At 41.6% G+C, this 20080-nt stretch overlaps 3 protein-coding genes across 4 annotated transcripts in view; 2 read left to right on the top strand and 1 right to left on the bottom strand.

Moving 5' to 3' along the window:
- LOC307038037 (stromal interaction molecule 1-like) overlaps window positions 1-20080 on the bottom strand; it is a 358279-nt gene that overhangs the window by 321678 nt on the left and 16521 nt on the right. The gene's annotated exons all lie outside the window — the stretch shown is intronic.
- On the top strand, window positions 413-3470 carry n4bp2l2 (NEDD4 binding protein 2-like 2). 2 transcript variants are annotated; one of them, XM_079676168.1, is made up of 6 exons: window positions 413-552; window positions 756-1789; window positions 2077-2201; window positions 2497-2585; window positions 2674-2750; window positions 2847-3470. In XM_079676168.1, exons 1-6 carry the CDS (start codon window positions 544-546, stop codon window positions 3010-3012), a joined length of 1500 nt encoding a protein of 499 aa, XP_079532294.1. In that variant the 5' UTR covers window positions 413-543; the 3' UTR covers window positions 3013-3470. The 2 variants fall into 2 exon arrangements, with proteins under 2 accessions (XP_079532294.1, XP_079532293.1); XM_079676167.1 differs by having other exon boundaries at window positions 2656-2750.
- On the top strand, window positions 12314-19857 carry trmt9b (tRNA methyltransferase 9B). Its single transcript, XM_079679191.1, has 4 exons — window positions 12314-13018; window positions 16645-16844; window positions 17635-17808; window positions 18178-19857. Exons 2-4 carry the CDS (start codon window positions 16682-16684, stop codon window positions 19116-19118), a joined length of 1278 nt encoding a protein of 425 aa, XP_079535317.1. The 5' UTR covers window positions 12314-13018; window positions 16645-16681; the 3' UTR covers window positions 19119-19857.

Genomic DNA, 20080 nt, shown 5'->3' with positions numbered 1-20080 from the left:
ATTAGACACATTAACAATCATGTGTTATTTTTACAGTGGTCAAATTGCCTAAAAATGCCTGTGTCCACTGTGACAAAAATGGATCAAAAAGTGCAAAAATGTTTCTTTGTATCGGTCCCAAAAAATTGAAATAACAAATACTCACTTTATAAAAATCAGAATAGGCTACCTTTATTAGTCCCACAGAGGGGAAATTTGCAAAAAAGGTAGATATACAAAACTAAAGTATATGATTATTGTAAAGCTTGAACAAAAAAATTGATTATAATTGCGTCTACTTCCAGGCATATTTAGTTTCGAAAGGATCCCCATGTTATATTCTGCATAAGATCATTACAATGGCCATCTTTGAGTGATGACCTTTAGCTGTCACACGGTCACACGCAGTGACTGTATATCACACTCCAGTCCAGCTGGCGGCGCTGTTCCAAGCCCATTAGAGAGGAGAGAAGAAGAGTGACGCCACTTCCGTAAACACAAGGCAACACATGCATGCCGTTCTTTTTTTGAAGGTTGTTTTTTTACGTTATTAATGCATCTTGAATGTATATGGTGAGTACAACGAATAGTAACATTAACTATGTTTAAATAATTTAAGGCCACAGAGTTGTTTAAATGTTTCACCGTCTTAACTAGTTCGTGAGTAAAACTAACGGGTGGATTAGTTTCGGTTCTATAATAATGAAAACAACACATTTAAGGTTTTAATATTATGTGTAATGTGTCGCCTGTGTTTGAATTATTTTACCATGTAGATGTCTCATACTGGATCCTCCTGTAGGATCTTTCATGACGTAAAAAAACATTGTGTGGGTCAGCGTGGAAGAACCGGTAAAGATGACTCTTCTGACAAAAACTCCAAATCTGTGAGCAATCACTCCAACAGTCAAGAGAAAAGTGTGAGGGAGCGCGTGTTAAAGAAGGTAGGGATCACTAGCACCACCTTCATTGGTCCAGCATTTCCTCCTCCAAAACCAACAAAAGTCAAGTCTGACATTGAAGACACACTGAGTGAGTTTTACAAAGAGCTTGAGAAGATCGATACACCTGATGGTGCAAATAATAATCCAGGGAAACAACATTCTCAAACACCCATTACTCAAACAACATCTACCAGCAGAGGAATTCAGGATACACGTGAGGAAAATGTACTTCATACAAGCAGATATGCAGAAACAGATGGCTGCCACAGAAGCAGTGGGCAGAAACAGCCACCCTGGTCACACTGGTATCAAAATGAGCCATATCCCAGAAGACCAAGGCCACCTGCTCCTTCTCAAAATCAATGGCGTTATCCTCAAACACCGAACAGACCAACAAACCCAGGCTTTCACAGACCTCCATTCCATCGCCCACCACCTCCATCTGCATTCCCAAATCCACAAAACCCACCGCCACACATGGATCAAAGCTGGCGAGGTTCTGGCACGACGAACCAGCCTAAAGATGAGTCCCATTTTCCAACATTTTCCAGCTCAGCACCTTCCAACGTAAGCAGTCACCCCTCTCAGGGCTTTTATGGAGATTCTCTACACCACTTTGACAGGGATGAACAGGGTTTAAAACTTGATGTACACTCTGATAATGTAAATGGTGGATGGTCCAGAGAACGAAAAGAAGAATTGCGTCAGTTTGGTGAAGATGATAACAGTCACCAGAGATTTGATTCAGAACATGAACCGTGGGCGAGTCACTGCCGACCCCCTGCCAACACGGACACACACCCTTCTCCCTTGGTGCTGATCTTGATGAGGGGATTACCAGGATCTGGGAAATCAACACTTGCCAGGTACGACATTAAGTCTAGATAATTAGTGCATTTGAGTAGAGCTGCAATGATTAGTCACCTAATCAATAAGTCGCTCAAGGGAAAAGTAATCAACCAGTTTCTTTAAAAAAATCATTAAAGCAAATATTTTTGTGGTGACAAAATAAGATATTTAAACACTACCATGGACTCTTTACATTTTACACAATACATCAAAAATGAAAAGTGTTTGTTAAAAGAGTTAAAATCCAAATGTCTAAGACTGGATGTATTACTTTCATTGTACATGTGTCCCATCTCTCTCACAGACAGCTGCTCTCCACTGGTCCCAGTGGGCTGATACTGAGCACAGACGACTTCTTTGCTCACAGAGAGGGGTACAACTATGAAGCACGTCTTCTTGGAGAAGCACATGACTGGAACCACAACAGAAGTATGCTTTGTGTAAAATCTCATTGCGTCATCACAAAGGCTTTTCTATCAAACTTTAATCAGGACAGTCTTTGCTGTGTGAGAGTGTTTTCAGACATATATGAAGTTTATTTATATTGGTCCTTGTTTTAAGCCAGTGTTGTCTCTGCTTACAAAGTGGAGGAATTACGGAAGTATCACGTTATCTTGAATAGATGGCAGATCATTTATGGTTTGATGAGATTTCAATTTCCTTGAGAGAAATACTTTACATTTTCTTTTGTGTTATATTCTTTTGTTCAAAAAATCTCTTTCAGCTCAGGATGCTATGCATGATGGCCGATCTCCCATCATCATCGATAATACAAACGCCCAAGCTTGGGAAATGAAGCCATATGTAAAAATGGTGGGTATAGGAATAAAAAATGCAAATTTGTTTTATTATGGTCACTTCATCGATCCTAATTAATTAAAAGTCCACATGTTTTCAACAGGCCCTGGACAGAGGATACAAAGTGGACTTTTGTGAACCTGACACCAGCTGGAAGTTTGATCCTTTTGAGCTGGAGAAGTACGAGTTCTTAATTATCATATTATATTTGCATACCATTGCAGACTTCTAAAAATGTATAGAAACACAAATTACAAGACTCTTCTCTCCCTCCAGGAGGAACACGCACGGTGTACCAATGGAGAAGATCGCACAGATGATGGATCGTTTTTCATTTCCCGTATCTGTAGACATTGTGATGAACTCACAAGAGCCACCTCACGTGAACCAGAGACGCCGACCAGAGCAGCCACACGGGATGAGAATCAGAGACTTCCATTAGTTTTTCACAAGAACTAAACCAGCCAAATGTTTTTACTTGAAGACCAAAGTTTTGTAATGGTGGGAATATTGTTAAATTCCTTTTTTATGTGATTTTATGAATCTATATTTTTGTATATTCTAAATACATGTAAAGAAAGATTACTTATTTTTTCTGAAGAGGTTTTCAGAATTACATTTTTACATGAACCATCTTTTGAAATGAAAAGTGCATTATTTTTGCATTTTGTATATTGTATTTGATGGCTGGTTTTTCAGAACAGTCCTTTTTGCAGTACAATATTCAACATGAAAAGGCTGTTCTTGCTGCCTCCCTGTTGTTTTCCTCTGTTCTTAATTGGTTACCAGTTGGTTGTTAAGTTTCTGTTGACTTCTGATTCATTGAAACTGCTAAAAAAGAGGAAAATAATGTGGCGAAATGTCCTTAATAAACAACTGTTATTTTCTGGTAAATAATTAGTTTTAAGTCACCTTTTTCATTAAGGCAACGAGCTGTTTATCAATGCGTGAATGGCGCCCGAAAAGCCCATTTTCTATTGTCTCCCAAATGAGCCAAATATCTTCACATTTAATATAGGTCGTTGGTTAGAGACAAATACGCTGAATATCTTTCAATGTAACTGTATACAACTGTAAATGACTGCAGGAGAAACAGGGCATGGAGACCTTATCACAGAAAAAGCCCTGATAAACAGCAGAATATCCAGTGAGTGTGGAGAGGTCTTTGTGCCTGATGGCAGTCATTATTGTGTCTCGCCGGAAATCACATAGTCCCTTGGTATTCTCTCTGGCGTTAGAGCACCATACATGCTGACTCAAAAGTCTCCATTCAAGCATGAAACAGCCATCACTCATTTCTCAGCAGCGCTTTCATCTTGGCAGGCGTGCGTTTTGCAGTTAAACTGTCCAATCGGGTTTAAAAGAGTTTCACTAACCCAGAAGCTCTAATTTGTTGAGAAGCTTGCCGTAGGTTTATGAAGGATTAAGATAAAAATAAAAATAAATGTATTGTAACATTCAGTTAATGTAAACATGCCTCTTGGTGTTTGAAGGTTGACTCAGACTGCAGTATACATTGTCTGCAGCTTCCTGATTTTTCTCCAGAGGTTTATTCACACAGCACTGACCTTGATTTACAGAATCCAATGCCAATGTGCAAGCCAACTTGTAGGAGGAAACAGTGTGAATCACAGTGTTCTCTACAGTATATTCAAGGTCTAGTGGAAGCTAAGATTTGTTTTTTTAAACAGCCTGAATAATGTTGATCTTGAGAAGAAAAAAAGTGTATACATGATTTGGGATTATATTATCCTAATATGCATTGTGTACAACAGGAACCGTGACAGGAAGTACAAATGCAGAAGGAAGTACATTTTTATTCTAGCATGAAAACCTACATTTTATACCTCAACAGACATATTTTTTAACTTATTGTTTGTTTAAATGGTTTTAATGCATATAATAGCAAAACAATAAGTGTGGTAAATTATACAGACGTAGACACAAGGGACATTTCAAATGAAATGCAATTTAGTAAATGAAAGCTGATCAGATCTTGCTAAATAAAGTGACGCCTGACTTTAGAGTACGGGCTCAGCTGGTAAGTTGGGTCTCCCTGATATAACAAAGAGCCTGAGAAAGAAAACCAATGCAAAGCCAGTTTTTAATAAGCTTTCAAAAGAGTTTACTATCCGTCAGTTCAGTTGGATAGCAATGCCTCTCTCTCCAATGTCAGTTTGAGTCATTGTGAATTAATGTATCTCCTTTTATAGGATTCTTGACACTGGTGCTTATAGTCAGGGGCAGTATAATGAAAATGAGATCGGTCAGTAACAATAAAAAGACAACATATTATATATTCCCAAGGAAAATCCCCAATTATTTTCACAGTAATATCTTTGGTAGATGATGTTGTTTACATATTTTCCATTCCTAAGTGTAAAATAGGTGCCACATTTCAGATGATTTGATTTGTGCATCCTTTTAAAAGTATTAATGAATAATAATATAACTTAAATGCAAATTAAAAAAGGACACATAACATTCTCACCAAGAAGAAATGTGTTAGCTGTCTTCCATATAAAAAAAAGAAAAGCTTTGACCTTTTTAATCCTGAACCTGATAAAAATCCTAGACCTTAATAAAGCCCGGGTCTGTACATGAGCAGGAGCTTTAAACACTGACAGGGTGATAGGAACAGCTCATGTTCACATCAAAACTAGATTATCCCGTTTTATAACCTGAGTCACACCGAGTTCTTTTCAACAGTTTGACCTTATGCAGAAAATATTTCAACGTTGACAATAATGAAAAGAATCTGCACACTCCAATCAGTGCACTAATGAGACAAGCTTCCTCTGAAATCATCTTTCTATTATTAGAAAGTAGATGTTCTTCCTAACTCCATCTTCTCCGAACATGCTGTCATAGATCGGCATTAAAGCGGAAAGAACACCCTAAAAAGCCTTTCTTTAATGGAGACAAAACTGCCAGTAATGGAATGCCAACTGCAAACTGTTATTTTTGTATCAATTACACAACATCCTGCTGTTTTGTAACAACAGGATACCAGAAACAGGAAAAGGCATGCATTGTACCCATGCTGACACATAAGGAACATTCAATAGTAATCTCTACACAAACATGCATTAAATATAATGGATTCACCCACCATTTTGGATTGTTTGAGTGACTTTAACAAATACTCAAGCAAAAGGTTTGCTTAGATTGGATATAAGAGCATGAGAACCTGAGCATGCAATGAATAGACAACCGAATGTACTATACCAATTGCTTTAGTCATCACTAGCTCTAAGTGTGACCATCAACTTTGTTCTCTCATGTCTTGCATTCACAATGTTTTAATTTCCTCAGATAGAGACTCTTGCTTTTAAGTCCTTCAAACTATGGGATGAGTTATGGCTTTTAGGAACATTTACTGCTGTACAAAAGAGCACACATCATGCTAGAGGCTGGTGAGAGTCCTTGATACAAGAACATGATGAAATATGGAACCTGATTTCTGTGTGAATCCATGATTTAATAGATGTAAGTGAGTGATGGCAAAAAGTCACTGTTGTTTATGGGCCTCTAAACCTCACCTTGAGGGGACACAGTTTTCCTTTTCAATATTTCACCCTGATCATTGTCCCACAGTGTGTTTGTGCAGTGTATTTCCAATGTCAATGTGTGTAATTGCACCAGCAAAACAAGAGTGTGTGTGCTCTGAATGATGATAAGGAGGCAGATGAGGAGTGCTGTGTGCTCCCTAAATGGCAGTGATGAGCCATAATTAAGTCATTGCCACTAACCATCTCAGTGAGCTGAAAAGCCAGATGAAATCATAGCTGACACTGAAGTGAGGGGGCAGAGGACAAACACCAACTGGATTCGACATGCTGAATGTGTGCTAATTACCACCCCCCCCCCCCCCCCCCCCCCAAATGCAGAATGGTTTACAACTCAAAACTGTCCTCAGTTCTTTCTTTCTTTTATTTCGGCCTTTATAATTCTCCTTATTTTGTTTATTACTTTGCCAATAGTTTGTGTGTGTGCTTGCATGCAGGGCTGTGTGATGCATAGTGCAGTAGATCTGTGGTAGTTGTGCTTGTAGTTAGTGCATGCTGCATGCTGCTTCTGCTTGCTACTCTGCTTTCAGCCACTGCCGCCGGCTAGCCCTCCTCGCGGAGGGTGAAGAGAGGAGCCGAGTGTGTAAGTCTCCTTCTGCTGGTACAAAGCCGCTCCACCGCCAAGACTCCTGCAGTGCCTCCTCGTGGCCACACACGTAACTGGGTACTGTGAGGTCCCAGGCTAAACTGTAGGGGATCTCAGAGCAACAGTGGGCCCCAGAGGCAAGGCGCGCAGGCCCACCAGTGTGTGGACACGCCCTGGCGCCTGCCAACCACTGTCCCAGCTATGGGCAAATAGCAGGGGCAGATGGGGCTCATAGCCATGGAAGGCAACCCATCTAGGAGAAGGACACTCTGAACTAAAACCAGGACTGAGACGAGTTGCGCCCCCCAGTCCTTAATCAGCATAGTAAAGCCAACCATGAAGAACAAAGTCACCCCAAATCCTATACTTCCAGCAGCGGGAGTCCGTAGGAACATCGCAGCGGATGGTGGTGATGGTCCTCCTTCCGGAGGACAACATGACGATAATACCCTAAACCCGCAAGCGAGGGTCCTGTCCGATCACAGCACCCCGTCCAATGCACTCATGCGTTGTCGGAGACCATTTGTAATGGGAACCTTCAATGAATGTATAGTGAGAGAAGAATCTAGATTGGTAGAACTAGCACACTGTGCTGAGGAACGGGGAGTGGAGATCCTGGGAGTCCAGGAACACCGAAGAGTGCACACTGATGACCGGATCGTGTATCGCAGAGTGGAGAGATGCACGTTCATCACTGCATATGCATGGCGAAACGAGGCCCAGGCTGCAACAGGGGGTGTAGGGCTAATGCTGGGCCCTCGGGCGCGTAAGGCTCTCCGTCAGGTTTATCATCACACCGATAGAATCCTTATTGCAGAGTTCTCAGGCAACCCAGTAACAACAGTCATAGTCGTGTACTCACCCACCAACGTGGCACCATCTGAGGAGGTGGAGAAGTTCTATGAGGACCTTGCAACAGCAGTCCGAGATGTCCCAGCGCACAACTTCCTGGCAATCCTGGGTGACTTCAACGCAAGGCTTGGACCAGAGGGCGCACCCTACCCATACCACGACTCTACCAACCGCAATGGCACATACCTCATGGCCCTTCTCATGGAACACGAGCTACTGGCAGTGAACACCATGTTCCGGAAAAGAACAGGCAAGAGATGGACCTTCCAAGATCGAGCCACAGGTATGCTACGTCAGTTGGACTACATACTTGTGAGGCAAAGCGGAGGAACTCCATCCTGAATGCTGAACCGTACAGCACGTTCAGCTCTGTGGGCTCTGATCACCGCGTGGTCTCCATGAGGGTGCGACTGAGCCTCAGGGTCCCCAAGCCAAGCCCCAAGATCCGGCATGACTGGAAGGCATTCATAACCGACCCTGGCCTTCAAACCAGGTATACGGAGGAGGTTAGGAAGCGCTTTCGGCAGCTGGATAAGGGAGCGGAGCCCAGCAGCGAATACAGGAGATTCGTTGTTGCAAACGAGGAGGCGACCAGGCTATGTGTGCCCATGCTGGACAGAGCCAGAACCTCCCTACGGTCCAGACATCCGGAGATCGTAGCAGCACGGGGTAGGGCGGAGGAAGCACGCCTCAACTTTGAGCGTGAACCAACCTTGGAGAGACGTGGGGTACTGAACGAAGCCAAACAGTTTCTCTTCAGTACCTACGACACCATCAAAGGGGAGGAACTGATGGAGAGTATGCGAAGAGTGCAGGCAGCGCAAGGTGAAAGGCAATATGGGGAGGCCTGGAGGGTCATCAATGAGATGACTGGACGGAAGAGGACTAAGGAGGGACAGGTTGAGGGACACAGCCCAGAGGAGAGGGTGACGACCTGGTTCAACCACTTCCAAAGCCTGCTGGGCACAATAGCGGATGGAGCTGAGGAAATCATACCAGCTTTCCTCCAGAACCTGCCCATCGACGATGGTCCCTTCACAGCCAGTGTGCTTGCCAGGGCGAAGTCCACAGTGAGAGAGGGCAAAAGTGCTGGGCCGGATGGCATACCGCCGGAGGTCCTAAAGTACTGTGATCTTGATGACCTCATCATAGACTTTTGCAACCTCGCTTTACTGCACAACATGCTGTCACGATCTGTCTGTGTTGTGTTTTGTTGTGTCTAGATCTGTCTTTGGTTTTCTGTCTGCGTTGTGTCTTGTCTAGATCTGTCTTTGGTTTTCTATTTGCGTTGTGTTTTGTCTTGTTTAGATCTGTCTGTGGTTCCCTGTCGTTAGTTTCCCTGGTGTGTCTAATTTACCCGATTGTGTTCACCTGGTGTCCCTGTGTTTTCTCCTCCCTCCTCACCTGTGTCTTGTTTGTATGATTAGTCTTTTGTGTATTTAAGTTCTGGTTTTTCTATCTGTCTTTGTTGGTTCGTCTTGTGATATGGCTTGTTCCCCGGTGAGTGTTCTGTTCAGTCTTAGTTAAGAGTTTAGCCTTGAAATAAAGGAGTTATTTTGTCACTTTAATCTGCATTTGGGTCCTGCTTCCTACACACACCGTAACACATGCTGCCTGATATATGGTCTCTCTCCAACATCATCCCGGTGCCTAAAGCTAGAGACCTCTCAAAGCCAGACAACTACCGAGGCATCAGCGTGACATGTATCACCGCAAAGGTTTACAACCGGATGATACTGAACAGGATACGGCACGCCATCGACCCTCACCTGAGGGAGAACCAGAATGGCTTTCGAGAGGGGAGAACCACCGCAGCCCAGATCTTGGCGCTAAGGAGAATGATCGAGGAGGTGAAAAAGGATAACCTGACTAATGTACTGTGCTTTATCGACTTCAAAAAGGCGTTTGACTCGATCCACAGAAGCACAATGGTGAAGATCCTTGAGGCCTACGGTCGGTGTCCCTCCCAATCTACTCCGGGCAATAGAGACCATGTATGCGGGAACAAGGGCCAGGGTGGTGACCCCAGATGGCAACAGCGAGGAGTTTGAAATCCTGGCTGGGGTAATGCAGGGGGACACCCTGGCCCCCTTCCTCTTCATCATGGTCTTGGATTACGCGCTCAGGAAGGCCATCAGTGGACGAGAGCAGGATCTTGGCTTCACTCTAACACCAAGGAGGTTGAGACGACACCCCACAGTAGACCTGATAGACCTGGACTATGCGGACGACATCAGTCTGCTCTCCGACAGCATTGAGCAAGCACAGGAACTCCTGAACAGAGTGGATTCAGAGTGTGCCAAGGTTGGCCTTAGGCTAAACGCCAAGAAAACTGAGGTTATCACCTATAACATCTTACCGGAACATCCACCTCTGACAACAACAGAAGGCACTGTGCTTAAAGAAGTCAAGGACTTCAAGTACCTGGGCTCATGGGTCAACTCAACCGAGCAAAATCTTAAGGTGAGGAAGGCACTTGCATGGAGGGCCCTGAACGGCATGACCAGTGTATGGAACTCCAACCTCCCCGGTCAAATCAAACTCAGCTTCTTCTATGCAACGGTAGAGTCTGTTCTCCTCTATGGCAGTGAATGCTGGACCCTGAAGCCAACCCTGCAAAAGTCTCTAGACGGATGCTACACCAGAATGTTGCGAGCAGTACTTAACATCAGCAAGAGTGTACATTTAACCAACAACATCCTGTACGAGGGAATACCAAGGGTGAGCGAGAAAATTGCAGCCAGGAGAATGAGACTAGCAGGACATTGCCAAAGGCATCAAGAGCTGCCAGCCGGCAAATTGGTGCTGTGGGAACCAACACACAGGCATCGGTCACGAGGACGTCCCGCACAAACATACGTGGACGTACTCAAGAACCACACAGGAGCACAAAGTACCAATGAACTGGCCAGATGTATGGAGAACCGGGATGACTGGAAGCAACCAAGGAGGGCTCGTCTGAGGACGACCTAGAGAACAGTGATGCATATGAAGCAGTGACGGACCCTGTAGTTCATATCAATTTTGCTTGGTGGTAAAAAGAGGAAGTGGTCTCTGCATGGCTTCAAGCCTTGTATGGTGTTCGGGTCTGTGGGACCCGTTTTCATTATTTAGCTAAAGAAAATGATATGATACATTATTTTTTCAAACTCAAACTCAATGGCCTTGGCACAATTTCTGTGAAGAACATATATCAGTGATCCCCTCCCCCCCCACACACACACAAACACACACACATCTCATATGTCCAGAGGTCTTATCCCGTGTTCCCACTTCCTCTGAGGGGACAGCACGGAGGGGGGGGGGGGGGGGGGCATGAAGAAAGACCTGCACCATCTTCATCCACGCAGGGCGTTGCTGTTATCACTTGCTCAGTGTCTGTCATGTCTTTACATATACATTTAATATATTTTATTACTATCCACCTTTTTTTTATGTCGTTTAATTTAAAACATTCTTTGAGACTTCATCTTCTGGTTAAAATTTCAATAAATGTAATTTGTATAATCACTCTTTTGTCTTTATTCTACATGAAAATGTTAGAGATTCCATTCAAATCTGTTGATTATTCATATCTTCCTCAGGCTAGGAATAGTATGTTGAGTTTTTAATGCTAAATGTACATCATTTTCTCACAGGATATACAATGTGAAAACACAGTTTTTATCCATTGTGTATGAATGCTTCAGCTCTTCAGACCAACATAGTAAGACGTGAGGATGTTCCTAATTGTGTTGGTATTGTCGTGGATATTTTAAACTCGTCCATACTGTAAAGATGTACAATGAGAGTAATCAATAATAAACTGGTGAAAGCAAGCAGCGTTGTCTTTCGTTGGTTCTTTATTTGAAGCGCTTCAAAGGTACATGTCTCACAGAGTACAGAGTAGTCTGCAGGACTGCATGCAAGGTATAAGGTGTGTGTGTGTGTTTTATAGAGGACTGTTGCTTTGCAGGAAGTAAAAGAGATAAGACTTTCCTTAGAAAACTGTTATCTTACAATGCTCTCATAGGGAGGGCCGCATCCTCCAGGTACGACCTTGGCAGGAAGCTACCGTGTGGTATAACAGGTCGAGTTGACCAAACAGTTTCTAAGCATAATATCATCATTTGGTTTTACCATATAAAGTAATATAAGAAATTGCCACTACAGTATGCAACCGGTCTGGTCTGTTTAATAAAGCAAATCTGCCACTTTTATATTGTAGAATTTGCCACATTAAAGCAGTCTTTAATTGTTTGTCCTAAACATAGCAATATATGCTTTTGAAATGTAACATGTCTTTGAAAAAATAACAGTATACAGTTTATATTGTGTATCACCTTTAGCTTGAAAATACATAGGTATGTTTTTTTTATCTATAAAATAAATAAATAGACTGACAGACACTTTATCGATCCCAAATTTGGAAATTATTTTACAGCAGCAGTGTCTTTTTCAGGTATTCAAATATTTAAAGTTGGAATAAAGTATAAACTACACAACACAAGTATAATGCACAGCAATCCATAAGATAAGTCCGATATTTTCATGAAAGCTCCCCAGGAGACACCAACGTGGCCGGGTTGACTCCGGAGTTTGCTGCACGAGTTGCACTTTACGATCTGTGGTGTAGTGGGCTGTCACTCAAAAACTGAGTAGCCAATGGGGATGCACCCCTGAAAGTCCCGCCCACCTGGGACGTTTGTGTCAGAATAAAACAAAGATTAGGGAGCGCAAACGAGAGAGCTGCAGCGAGAGGAAAAGACTGATCATTGAGAAAGAAGCAACAAGAACTGCAAACAAACATATATGTTAAACAAAGAAAAAAGACTCATAGTTTACATGATTACACAAAAGATTTGTTTGCAACTTCTAGTTTTATTTTTGAAATTAAATGTATTTAGCTTGACTCAGTTTTTTTCTCTTAAACTCTTAGTTTTGCTTGATTCTGAGAAAGTGTTACTTTATCTTTATGAAACAAAACTAATCCCATACATATCAATATTATTTTACTGAAATACAAATAAGTAAACTCTAGTGTTATTGGAGGAAGCTTGCCTTGTCATTTTTGGGGTTAGCACACACAACACGTGTAATGGAAATGTTTTACTCTTTCACGAATGAGGCTTTTATTTTTTAAACGTTTTACCGGAAGTCCTGCTGTAATTCCCACTTCACTTGACAGGTGTGGAGCTCAACCTGCCATGGATTTGATAACGTACGGCGGACAGTCCGCAGTTGGCGGTAATATACGGCAGGCACTTCTCTCCGTTCACGTTATCCTTCCTCGCGATGCTGTTGATAATGTATTCGGTGGGGCCGCCGAGAGGAGCGCGTGCCTGTGACCCTGATGGCAGATCGATGGTCTAGATCAGAGAGGGAAGTTTACCTCCAGCGACCCGAGCCTAGAGGCGCTCCTGGCGGATCACTGCACGGCGGTTTACCCGTTGAACTCTACGGTAAGAGGCTTTGCTTGTTTGGCGTATAATCAAGGATGCAGCAGAGGATATGAAAACATTGGCAGTAATTGCACGATTTAATTATATTTTGGTTTGTCTTAACTCTGACCTTGGATACATTTGAATGTACAATTGAATTGATGTAAAAAACTTTGATGGGGCAAGTAGAAGCTCATGTGTAGCCTAGTGCAAGTCCTAATAGCCTACCCATTATTACAATGAAAATGAATAGAATCAATAGATATATGGCTTTGTATATATTTGAAATATGTTTCCAATGGACAAACAATAATATTCTGAATTAATTTAGTTACTTTTGTCTGACCCTTACCTGGGCTCTACATCTAAAGCATATGAATACATTAGCTCGGTATTGTAGGCATATTTTTTTAAATAAACACGTCATTGGAGAGAAAAATAGATGGATGCAGCAGTGAGGGGAGTCTAATTTAACCAGACTACCTCTCACCACATGTTAATGTCCAGTCATTAACTGATTTAATGCCTGGCAGGCAAACCGTTGATGTGTAAACCTGTTCTCTGTGGTTCTTCATGCAGCGGTTAGTGGCAGCTGGCAGCACCACTGTCTATTCAAAATGACACCACTAATCCCATTTAAGCACTGCTGAGGTCTGACCTAAGGTCTCAGGGATTCAGGAACATTTTGTAATTAAAAATATCTGTTTTTGGATCTAGTTGTGAGATTTTGAGATTCACCGGGCTAGCTTAATCCAAAAGCCAAATGTTATATAAGTGATGGCAGATTTTGAATGTCCTATACCTTGGACAAATCTGTATACTCTGATTACATTTTAGTTCCCGTTGTCAGTCAGAGGCAAGTGCTGTGAGGCTTCCCAGCTGCCAGTTACATAATGTCAGCCGGAGACTGTGACAGTTTCGTGATCAGCCGAGAAACTCAGGCGAAATTGAGCACCTAGGAGGCCATATTACAACATTACATAAGGGATGTTTTCCTTCCACTTGGCTGGGAGAAGCAGATGATGGAGGTCCAGAAATAGGACTGAGTGAAGGAAGAGGAGATGCTGCACACACACTGTTTACCTACAAAGGAGTACACGGACAAGCCTGGTAATGGATATCTGCCCCACATCGCCATCATTTTATAAAGAGACATATTTGCTTTTTGTGTATCCCTTTTGTGCTTGCCTTTGCTACTAATATCCTGCTTTTAATGATCCTAGCAGTATTCATTGTGTACACTGGTGCACACAAAGAGGCACTAGGCGGTATTACATTCAAGGGCATATCCATGTAATGTATTTTAAGAGAGGTGGATGGGAAATGTCTGATTGCTTTTCTTTCTGGCTAACCTCATCATCAAAGTGCACTGGCTCATTAGGTTGCATCTGTTTTAGATTTGTTATTCTGAGTCTCTTTACAGGCAGACAGACTTAAAGCAGAGGTAGATATGGATGCACTGTTGACTCTTAACTTGGTGCTATCTAATAGGGAACTGAAACAACCATGAGCAGAGTTTAATACGGTTAATAAAGTGGATTGTATTATCCAGTGCAATACAAGATCAATGTAAATTATTCTCTCAAGTATATACTAGTATCTATGGCAGATGTATGATGGCTGATATACAATGCATCCTGGTATTGATTGGCACTGACAACTCCAATCCATTAAATACATGTGAGTTGACCAATGATCTACTATATCAAATTCCAACTATAACCACAAATTAAATGATATCTCCCTCAATACTTGCAGACCAAATTAACTTCAGGATAAAACGAGTTGGAGATATGTAGCCCAGTCTACATAATCTTATAAAAGCAAAAATATCCAGCAGCACACACTTTCAAATGTCAATGAAAAAAAGTCAACGTTTTTTAATAAATAGTAATTTTGTTATATCTTTGCAGACCTATTCAAACCAATTGATGCCATGCTGGAAAGCATTTGATGATGTTTTTGAACAAAAGCATATCTGGCAATCTTATTAAGATTATTAAAGTTTGATTTAATTATCCGACTTTGTCACCATTTGCATTTGTACAAATCTGTTTTTAAAATCTCTTGTTGGCAATGTTTTATGTAAATTGTGTTTTGGTGTGGCTTTGCTTTGCATGAAATGATGACACAGTAAGCAATGAAACGTCCTGATAATACATAATGAAACATAACCATTCAGGTCAAGTGGAACTTTGCATCTGAGATGTCTTTTGTATGAAAGACTGTTATCCTTTGGACAATAACATAGGAAAACTCTTTGTACACAAAGTGCTTTGGGGAGCCGCAGCCGCACTGCAGGAGCTGTGGGCCGCATCCTAATAAACTGAGAGGGCTGCAGTGGGAGCTGTGAAAAACAGACGTGCCACAAACATCACAATAACTTCATGCCCACATTTGCAATCAGTTCTGAAATTATGAGTCACCTACAATATGAACGTCATAAAAGTCTGAAGGTTTATTCTCAGTAATTCTCAATTTGAAAAAAAATGCTTATGAATTAGCCAATATTATGTATCAAAGAAAACAAAACATATTTTTCCATTTTACAATGAACGTTGCAACCTCAACTTAAAGAGCAACTTCCAGGTTAAAGACACCTGTGAATAAATGTGTAGGAAAATGATGAATACACTAGATTTTCAAAAAAAGAGGAGAGAAGTAATACGGTTTCCCGATAAAGCTGTGGAGAGTATGTGCTGCAGGGAGGTGGATGCACAACGCACCCAGGAACGAACGCTAGCTCCGGTCCTTTTTAATGTGGACTCGATGTCCTGACAGGCTGGTATTTGTGCAACCTGCACAAACACAATGCTGCACCATGATTACAAATACAATGTAAAACTACCGAAAAATACCACCTCCTTAAAACAACCGCTCTACTCAACGCAACTCTACTATACCCGCGGTCAGAGAGCGGAGATGTGTCCCCTGTGTGATATAATATGGCGCGTTTGACGTATGACCTTAAAAAAAAGCCGTTTTTAAGAGCAGAGCTCAAAATTGCTCCTTTCCCTCTGAATTCCTGCCCTTATGTCTCGTAAAACATATCAAATCCTGCATTCACTTTTTTAATTGTAATTTTCAAGCAAGTTTAAGCATAAATGTAGAAAAAATAAAAACCTGCAAGATGCTCTTTAAGTAAAGTGATATTTAGTTATGCTGTGCTTTATTAAACCCGCAGATATCTTGGTTTCCTGGGAGGATTAATAGTCCTACTCAGAATCAATGAGGGTCAGCTTAGATGAAAGGGATTCCTAGAATGTGAGCGGATGCTTGTGACACTTGACTAATATAATGTATAAAACCCCTTTTAACACAGTATAAAACGTGGCAAATGAGAACCATGAATAAGAAAATAAACTTTCACAATGACATTACTGTTGTTGGATTTGCATCTTGTTTACAAAAAATAGGATTTATGTGTTGACCTTTTGCTTCTGCGTTATTGTTAAAACTATTTGACAGAGCTGCTGTGGAAATTGAGTGCTCTGTGGGATGGGAACAGCATCCTCACTGGCACCTTTTTGAAAAGTAGAGTGGGACTCCTACAGTATGTGCCGTTCCCTTTGGGGAGTTGACGTTGCTATTTTTTATTTTCCTAATGAAACGCAATGCTTATTTTAGAGATGTGTTTGTCCCTGCAGACATGATACTGTGAGGCGTCTGCATGAGGCTGCCTGGATGAACATGATGGAGGAGGCTGCCAGTCAGCTCGAGAGAGACCATGTGCACAGTGTCTATGACAAGATTGCTCCATATTTCAACGACAGCCGCTACAAAGCCTGGCCAAAGGTGCAACAGTTCCTGCTGGATCTGCAGCCGGGCAGCATCGTGGCTGACATTGGTGGGTGTCATCTCAAGCCGAGATATATTTCTTACCAATCCAACAATACTTGATCAATAATACCTTGTCGTTGCTTATTTTAAAGGTCGACTATTATGCAAAATCTACTTTTTCATGTATTTTATATATAAATATGTGTCCCCTCTGTGTAAAGGGATTCTGAAAGTTTTTAGGAAAAAAGATTCCCTCATTTTGTCATGATCCATTTATATAAAAACCTGTCTGAAAATGAGCTGATCAGATTTTGGCCACGTTTTGATGGCATAATTCTTTTTTGGCTTGTGTAACCATTAGCCAATAACCAACCAGGGTAAAACCCGCCCACCTTACCACCTGAATCTCCTCCTAGAGCACCGTTGTGTATTTGTTTTTACCAAATATCTCTTAGAGGGGTGTTGGGAGTGGCTCCTTATTTTCATCTAAAGTAACAGACAGAGAATCAGCACTTTTGAAACAGGGCTGAAACAGAGGGGATTATGGGATGCTACAAAGCATGATCTGTTTGGTATTTCGAGGCAAACACTTCAGAGACCTGTTTTGTATAAGCTTCTTTGGGTTCAAGAAAAGCGCTATAGAAATATAATTTATTATTATTATTATTATTATTATTATATAACTGAGAACTATAATATACTGATGAAAAGAGTATAATAGGGGACCTTTAAACAAAATAAGTAACTATAATACTGGCTTCCCTAAGCAGAGGGAAGGAGCATTTTTATGTTATTCTACCACTGATAATCTTCTGATCAGCCGCTAGTGTTGTAGCTCACTGTCTTGTCCTTGGTAGGCTGTGGCAATGGCAAGTATCTCCACATCAACAAGGAGGTGTTCAAGATGGGATGTGATGTCTGTCGCCCCCTGGTGGACTTTGCTTGGAGCCAAGGTCACGAGGTCCAGATGTGCGACGGGCTGCATCTGCCTTACAGAGACGGCTGCTTTGACGCTGTGCTCTCTATTGCAGGTAAAGCATAAACACATGGAGCTTTTGTGATTCCTCCCACTCAATAACAAACCACCCCTTCATATTTTGCATTAACCCTTACTGCTGAAGCCATTATTTGCCTAAAATTAAATGAAGTCAGAAATAATGCTAAACATCCGTTTACCACACGCTTTTGTTGCTTAGAAAACAGTCTGAAGTAATTCATGTGTGTCATCCAACAAAAGCGTGTTATAAGACACCCACACTATTTATTAGTTTTGTGCTAAACACAGTGTACACAGAATGTTTTTTGTTGCCTGCAAGAACTGAATGTGACTAAACATCATCATTAATTAAATGCATCCTCATTATCCTACTTCATTCTGATGAATTCATGTTTTGTCACAGTTATCCATCACTTGTCCACCAAAGAGCGTCGTATTCGAGCAATAAAGGAGATGGCTCGCACCCTGCGAGTGGGCGGACGCATCATGATCTATGTGTGGGCCATGGAGCAGAAACGTCGTAAATTCGAGAAACAAGACATCTTTGTTCCTTGGAACCCCAACCCTCAATCGCCCACGGACAGGGAGCCCGCCAAACCCAGAAAGAGGGCCACAGCTCAGAGTGTGAGCGAAGCCATAGACAACGCCGACAAGCACAGGAAGGTTAGAAGCACATCTTCCGTAGCAGACGAAGAAGAGCTGACCTGCACCACGCCACAGCAGAGCACACTGAGACTGTGGTTCTTCTCCAGGTCTTTGGATTCTGTGTTTGACTTTGGGAGCTTATCCATCTCACGGTCGTCCTCCAGAGACCTGAGCACTTTATCCTCGCCCACAGGTGAGAACGAGCGGAACAAGAGCAGCCATTGGGGGAAAGGACGAGGCCTCATCAAACAGGTCTCGAGCTTCTTTTCCCCACCGTCTGTGATCGGATCGGAGGAGGACGTCTTTGACTCGGTCACAAACCTGCACAAGGGACAAAATGCTCCTGGAGGCAACAACAACGGCCCAGAAAACCAGAGTGTCTCAGTGTCTTTGGCCCAGGAGTGCAGCTCTCTGGCCCTGCCAGATCTGGTTCCTTTCAAGAAGGAGCACCTGAAGCAGTCTTCAGATGAAAGTGAAGGAGGGCTGCAGGGGACAGAGCAGCATGAAAGCACAAAGAGTTCTCAGGGGAGCGAGAGGCAGGTGGAGGGCTCCTGCCTGAGGTACTATCACGTCTTCAGGGAGGGAGAACTGGCCGAGCTGATAGAGAATCATGTTGATGAGCTTCTTGTCAAACACACCTACTTTGATCATGCCAACTGGTGTGTGGTGGCAGAGAAAGTTCAGATATGTAAAATATAATTTTAATTTGATTTTATTGTTGCATAACTGCCTCAAGTTTCAGCACTGTCACAAATGATGTGTATTACACTCATGTGAAATGTAGACATTGCTGAAGGTACAACAAACACTAAACTACTCCACTACGGCAGAGCTTTACTTAACTGTTTGGAAATTGTGATTATTAGGTTATTAGTTTCCCGTTGTCCTAGAACCAATTATATCTAGCATTGAAAAAGTTTACATGGCCTCACTAATAGTTTTGCAGTCAAGTATTTTGCTTTTTAATGCCTAAATTATTATTATTTATTTATTTATTATATGAAACCAGCATTCTTTTAGAAATTATAATTATATTTTTTATTATCAAACCAGTGAGCTCCAGTGCTGTTAGTGATTTTAACTCTTTTATTTGTATGTATTATTATTTCTGCAAGAGATATGTTAAGAAATGCATTGTTTCTCTCTTTAGAATTTTATATTAGCCAACTAAGATTGTGTGAGAATATACATACTCTTCCACTTGCCGTTAAATGTTTTAAATTGATTACACTGGAAAGTTTGCATTTCTTTGTCTTTTTATTTTATAATTAGACATTCCTTAAATCTAACAATGAGCTAAACTTGCAGCAATTATACTTCTTGATAGAACTGTGTAAACTGCTCTTGTGTAATCTTTCATAACACTATCATAAGAAGAGCCTGAAGAATATCTTCCAAAACGTGTGTGTGTGTGTGTGTGTGTGTATATATATATATATATATACAGGACTGTCTCAGAAAATTAGAATATTGTGATAAAGTTCTTTATTTTCTGTAATGCAATTTAAAAAAAACAAAAATGTCATACATTCTGGATTCATTACAAATCAACTGAAATATTGCAAGCCTTTTATTATTTTAATATTGCTGATTATGGCATACAGCTTAAGAAAACTCAAATATCCTATCTCTAAATATTAGAATATCATGAAAAAGTATAC

This window comes from Notothenia rossii (assembly GCF_949606895.1).
Source record: "Notothenia rossii genome assembly, chromosome: 4".
Classification (NCBI taxonomy): Eukaryota; Metazoa; Chordata; class Actinopteri; order Perciformes; family Nototheniidae; genus Notothenia; species Notothenia rossii.
Note: the sequence above shows the minus strand (reverse complement) of the source record. Positions and strands in the feature narration are given on the sequence as shown.

What these genes read in the sequence shown, in the direction of transcription:
- n4bp2l2 (XM_079676167.1), top strand. An exon ending in GGGAAATCAACACTTGCCAG is followed by an intron (nt 1,790 to 2,076) that starts GTACGACATTAA and finishes TCTCTCTCACAG; the next exon opens with ACAGCTGCTCTCCACTGGTC. An exon ending in TGAAGCCATATGTAAAAATG is followed by an intron (nt 2,586 to 2,655) that starts GTGGGTATAGGA and finishes ATTAATTAAAAG; the next exon opens with TCCACATGTTTTCAACAGGC.
- trmt9b (XM_079679191.1), top strand. Translation starts at nt 16,682, where the DNA reads ATGAACATGATGGAGGAGGCTGCCAGTCAGCTCGAGAGAGACCATGTG. An exon ending in CAGCATCGTGGCTGACATTG is followed by an intron (nt 16,845 to 17,634) that starts GTGGGTGTCATC and finishes TGTCCTTGGTAG; the next exon opens with GCTGTGGCAATGGCAAGTAT. An exon ending in CGCTGTGCTCTCTATTGCAG is followed by an intron (nt 17,809 to 18,177) that starts GTAAAGCATAAA and finishes GTTTTGTCACAG; the next exon opens with TTATCCATCACTTGTCCACC.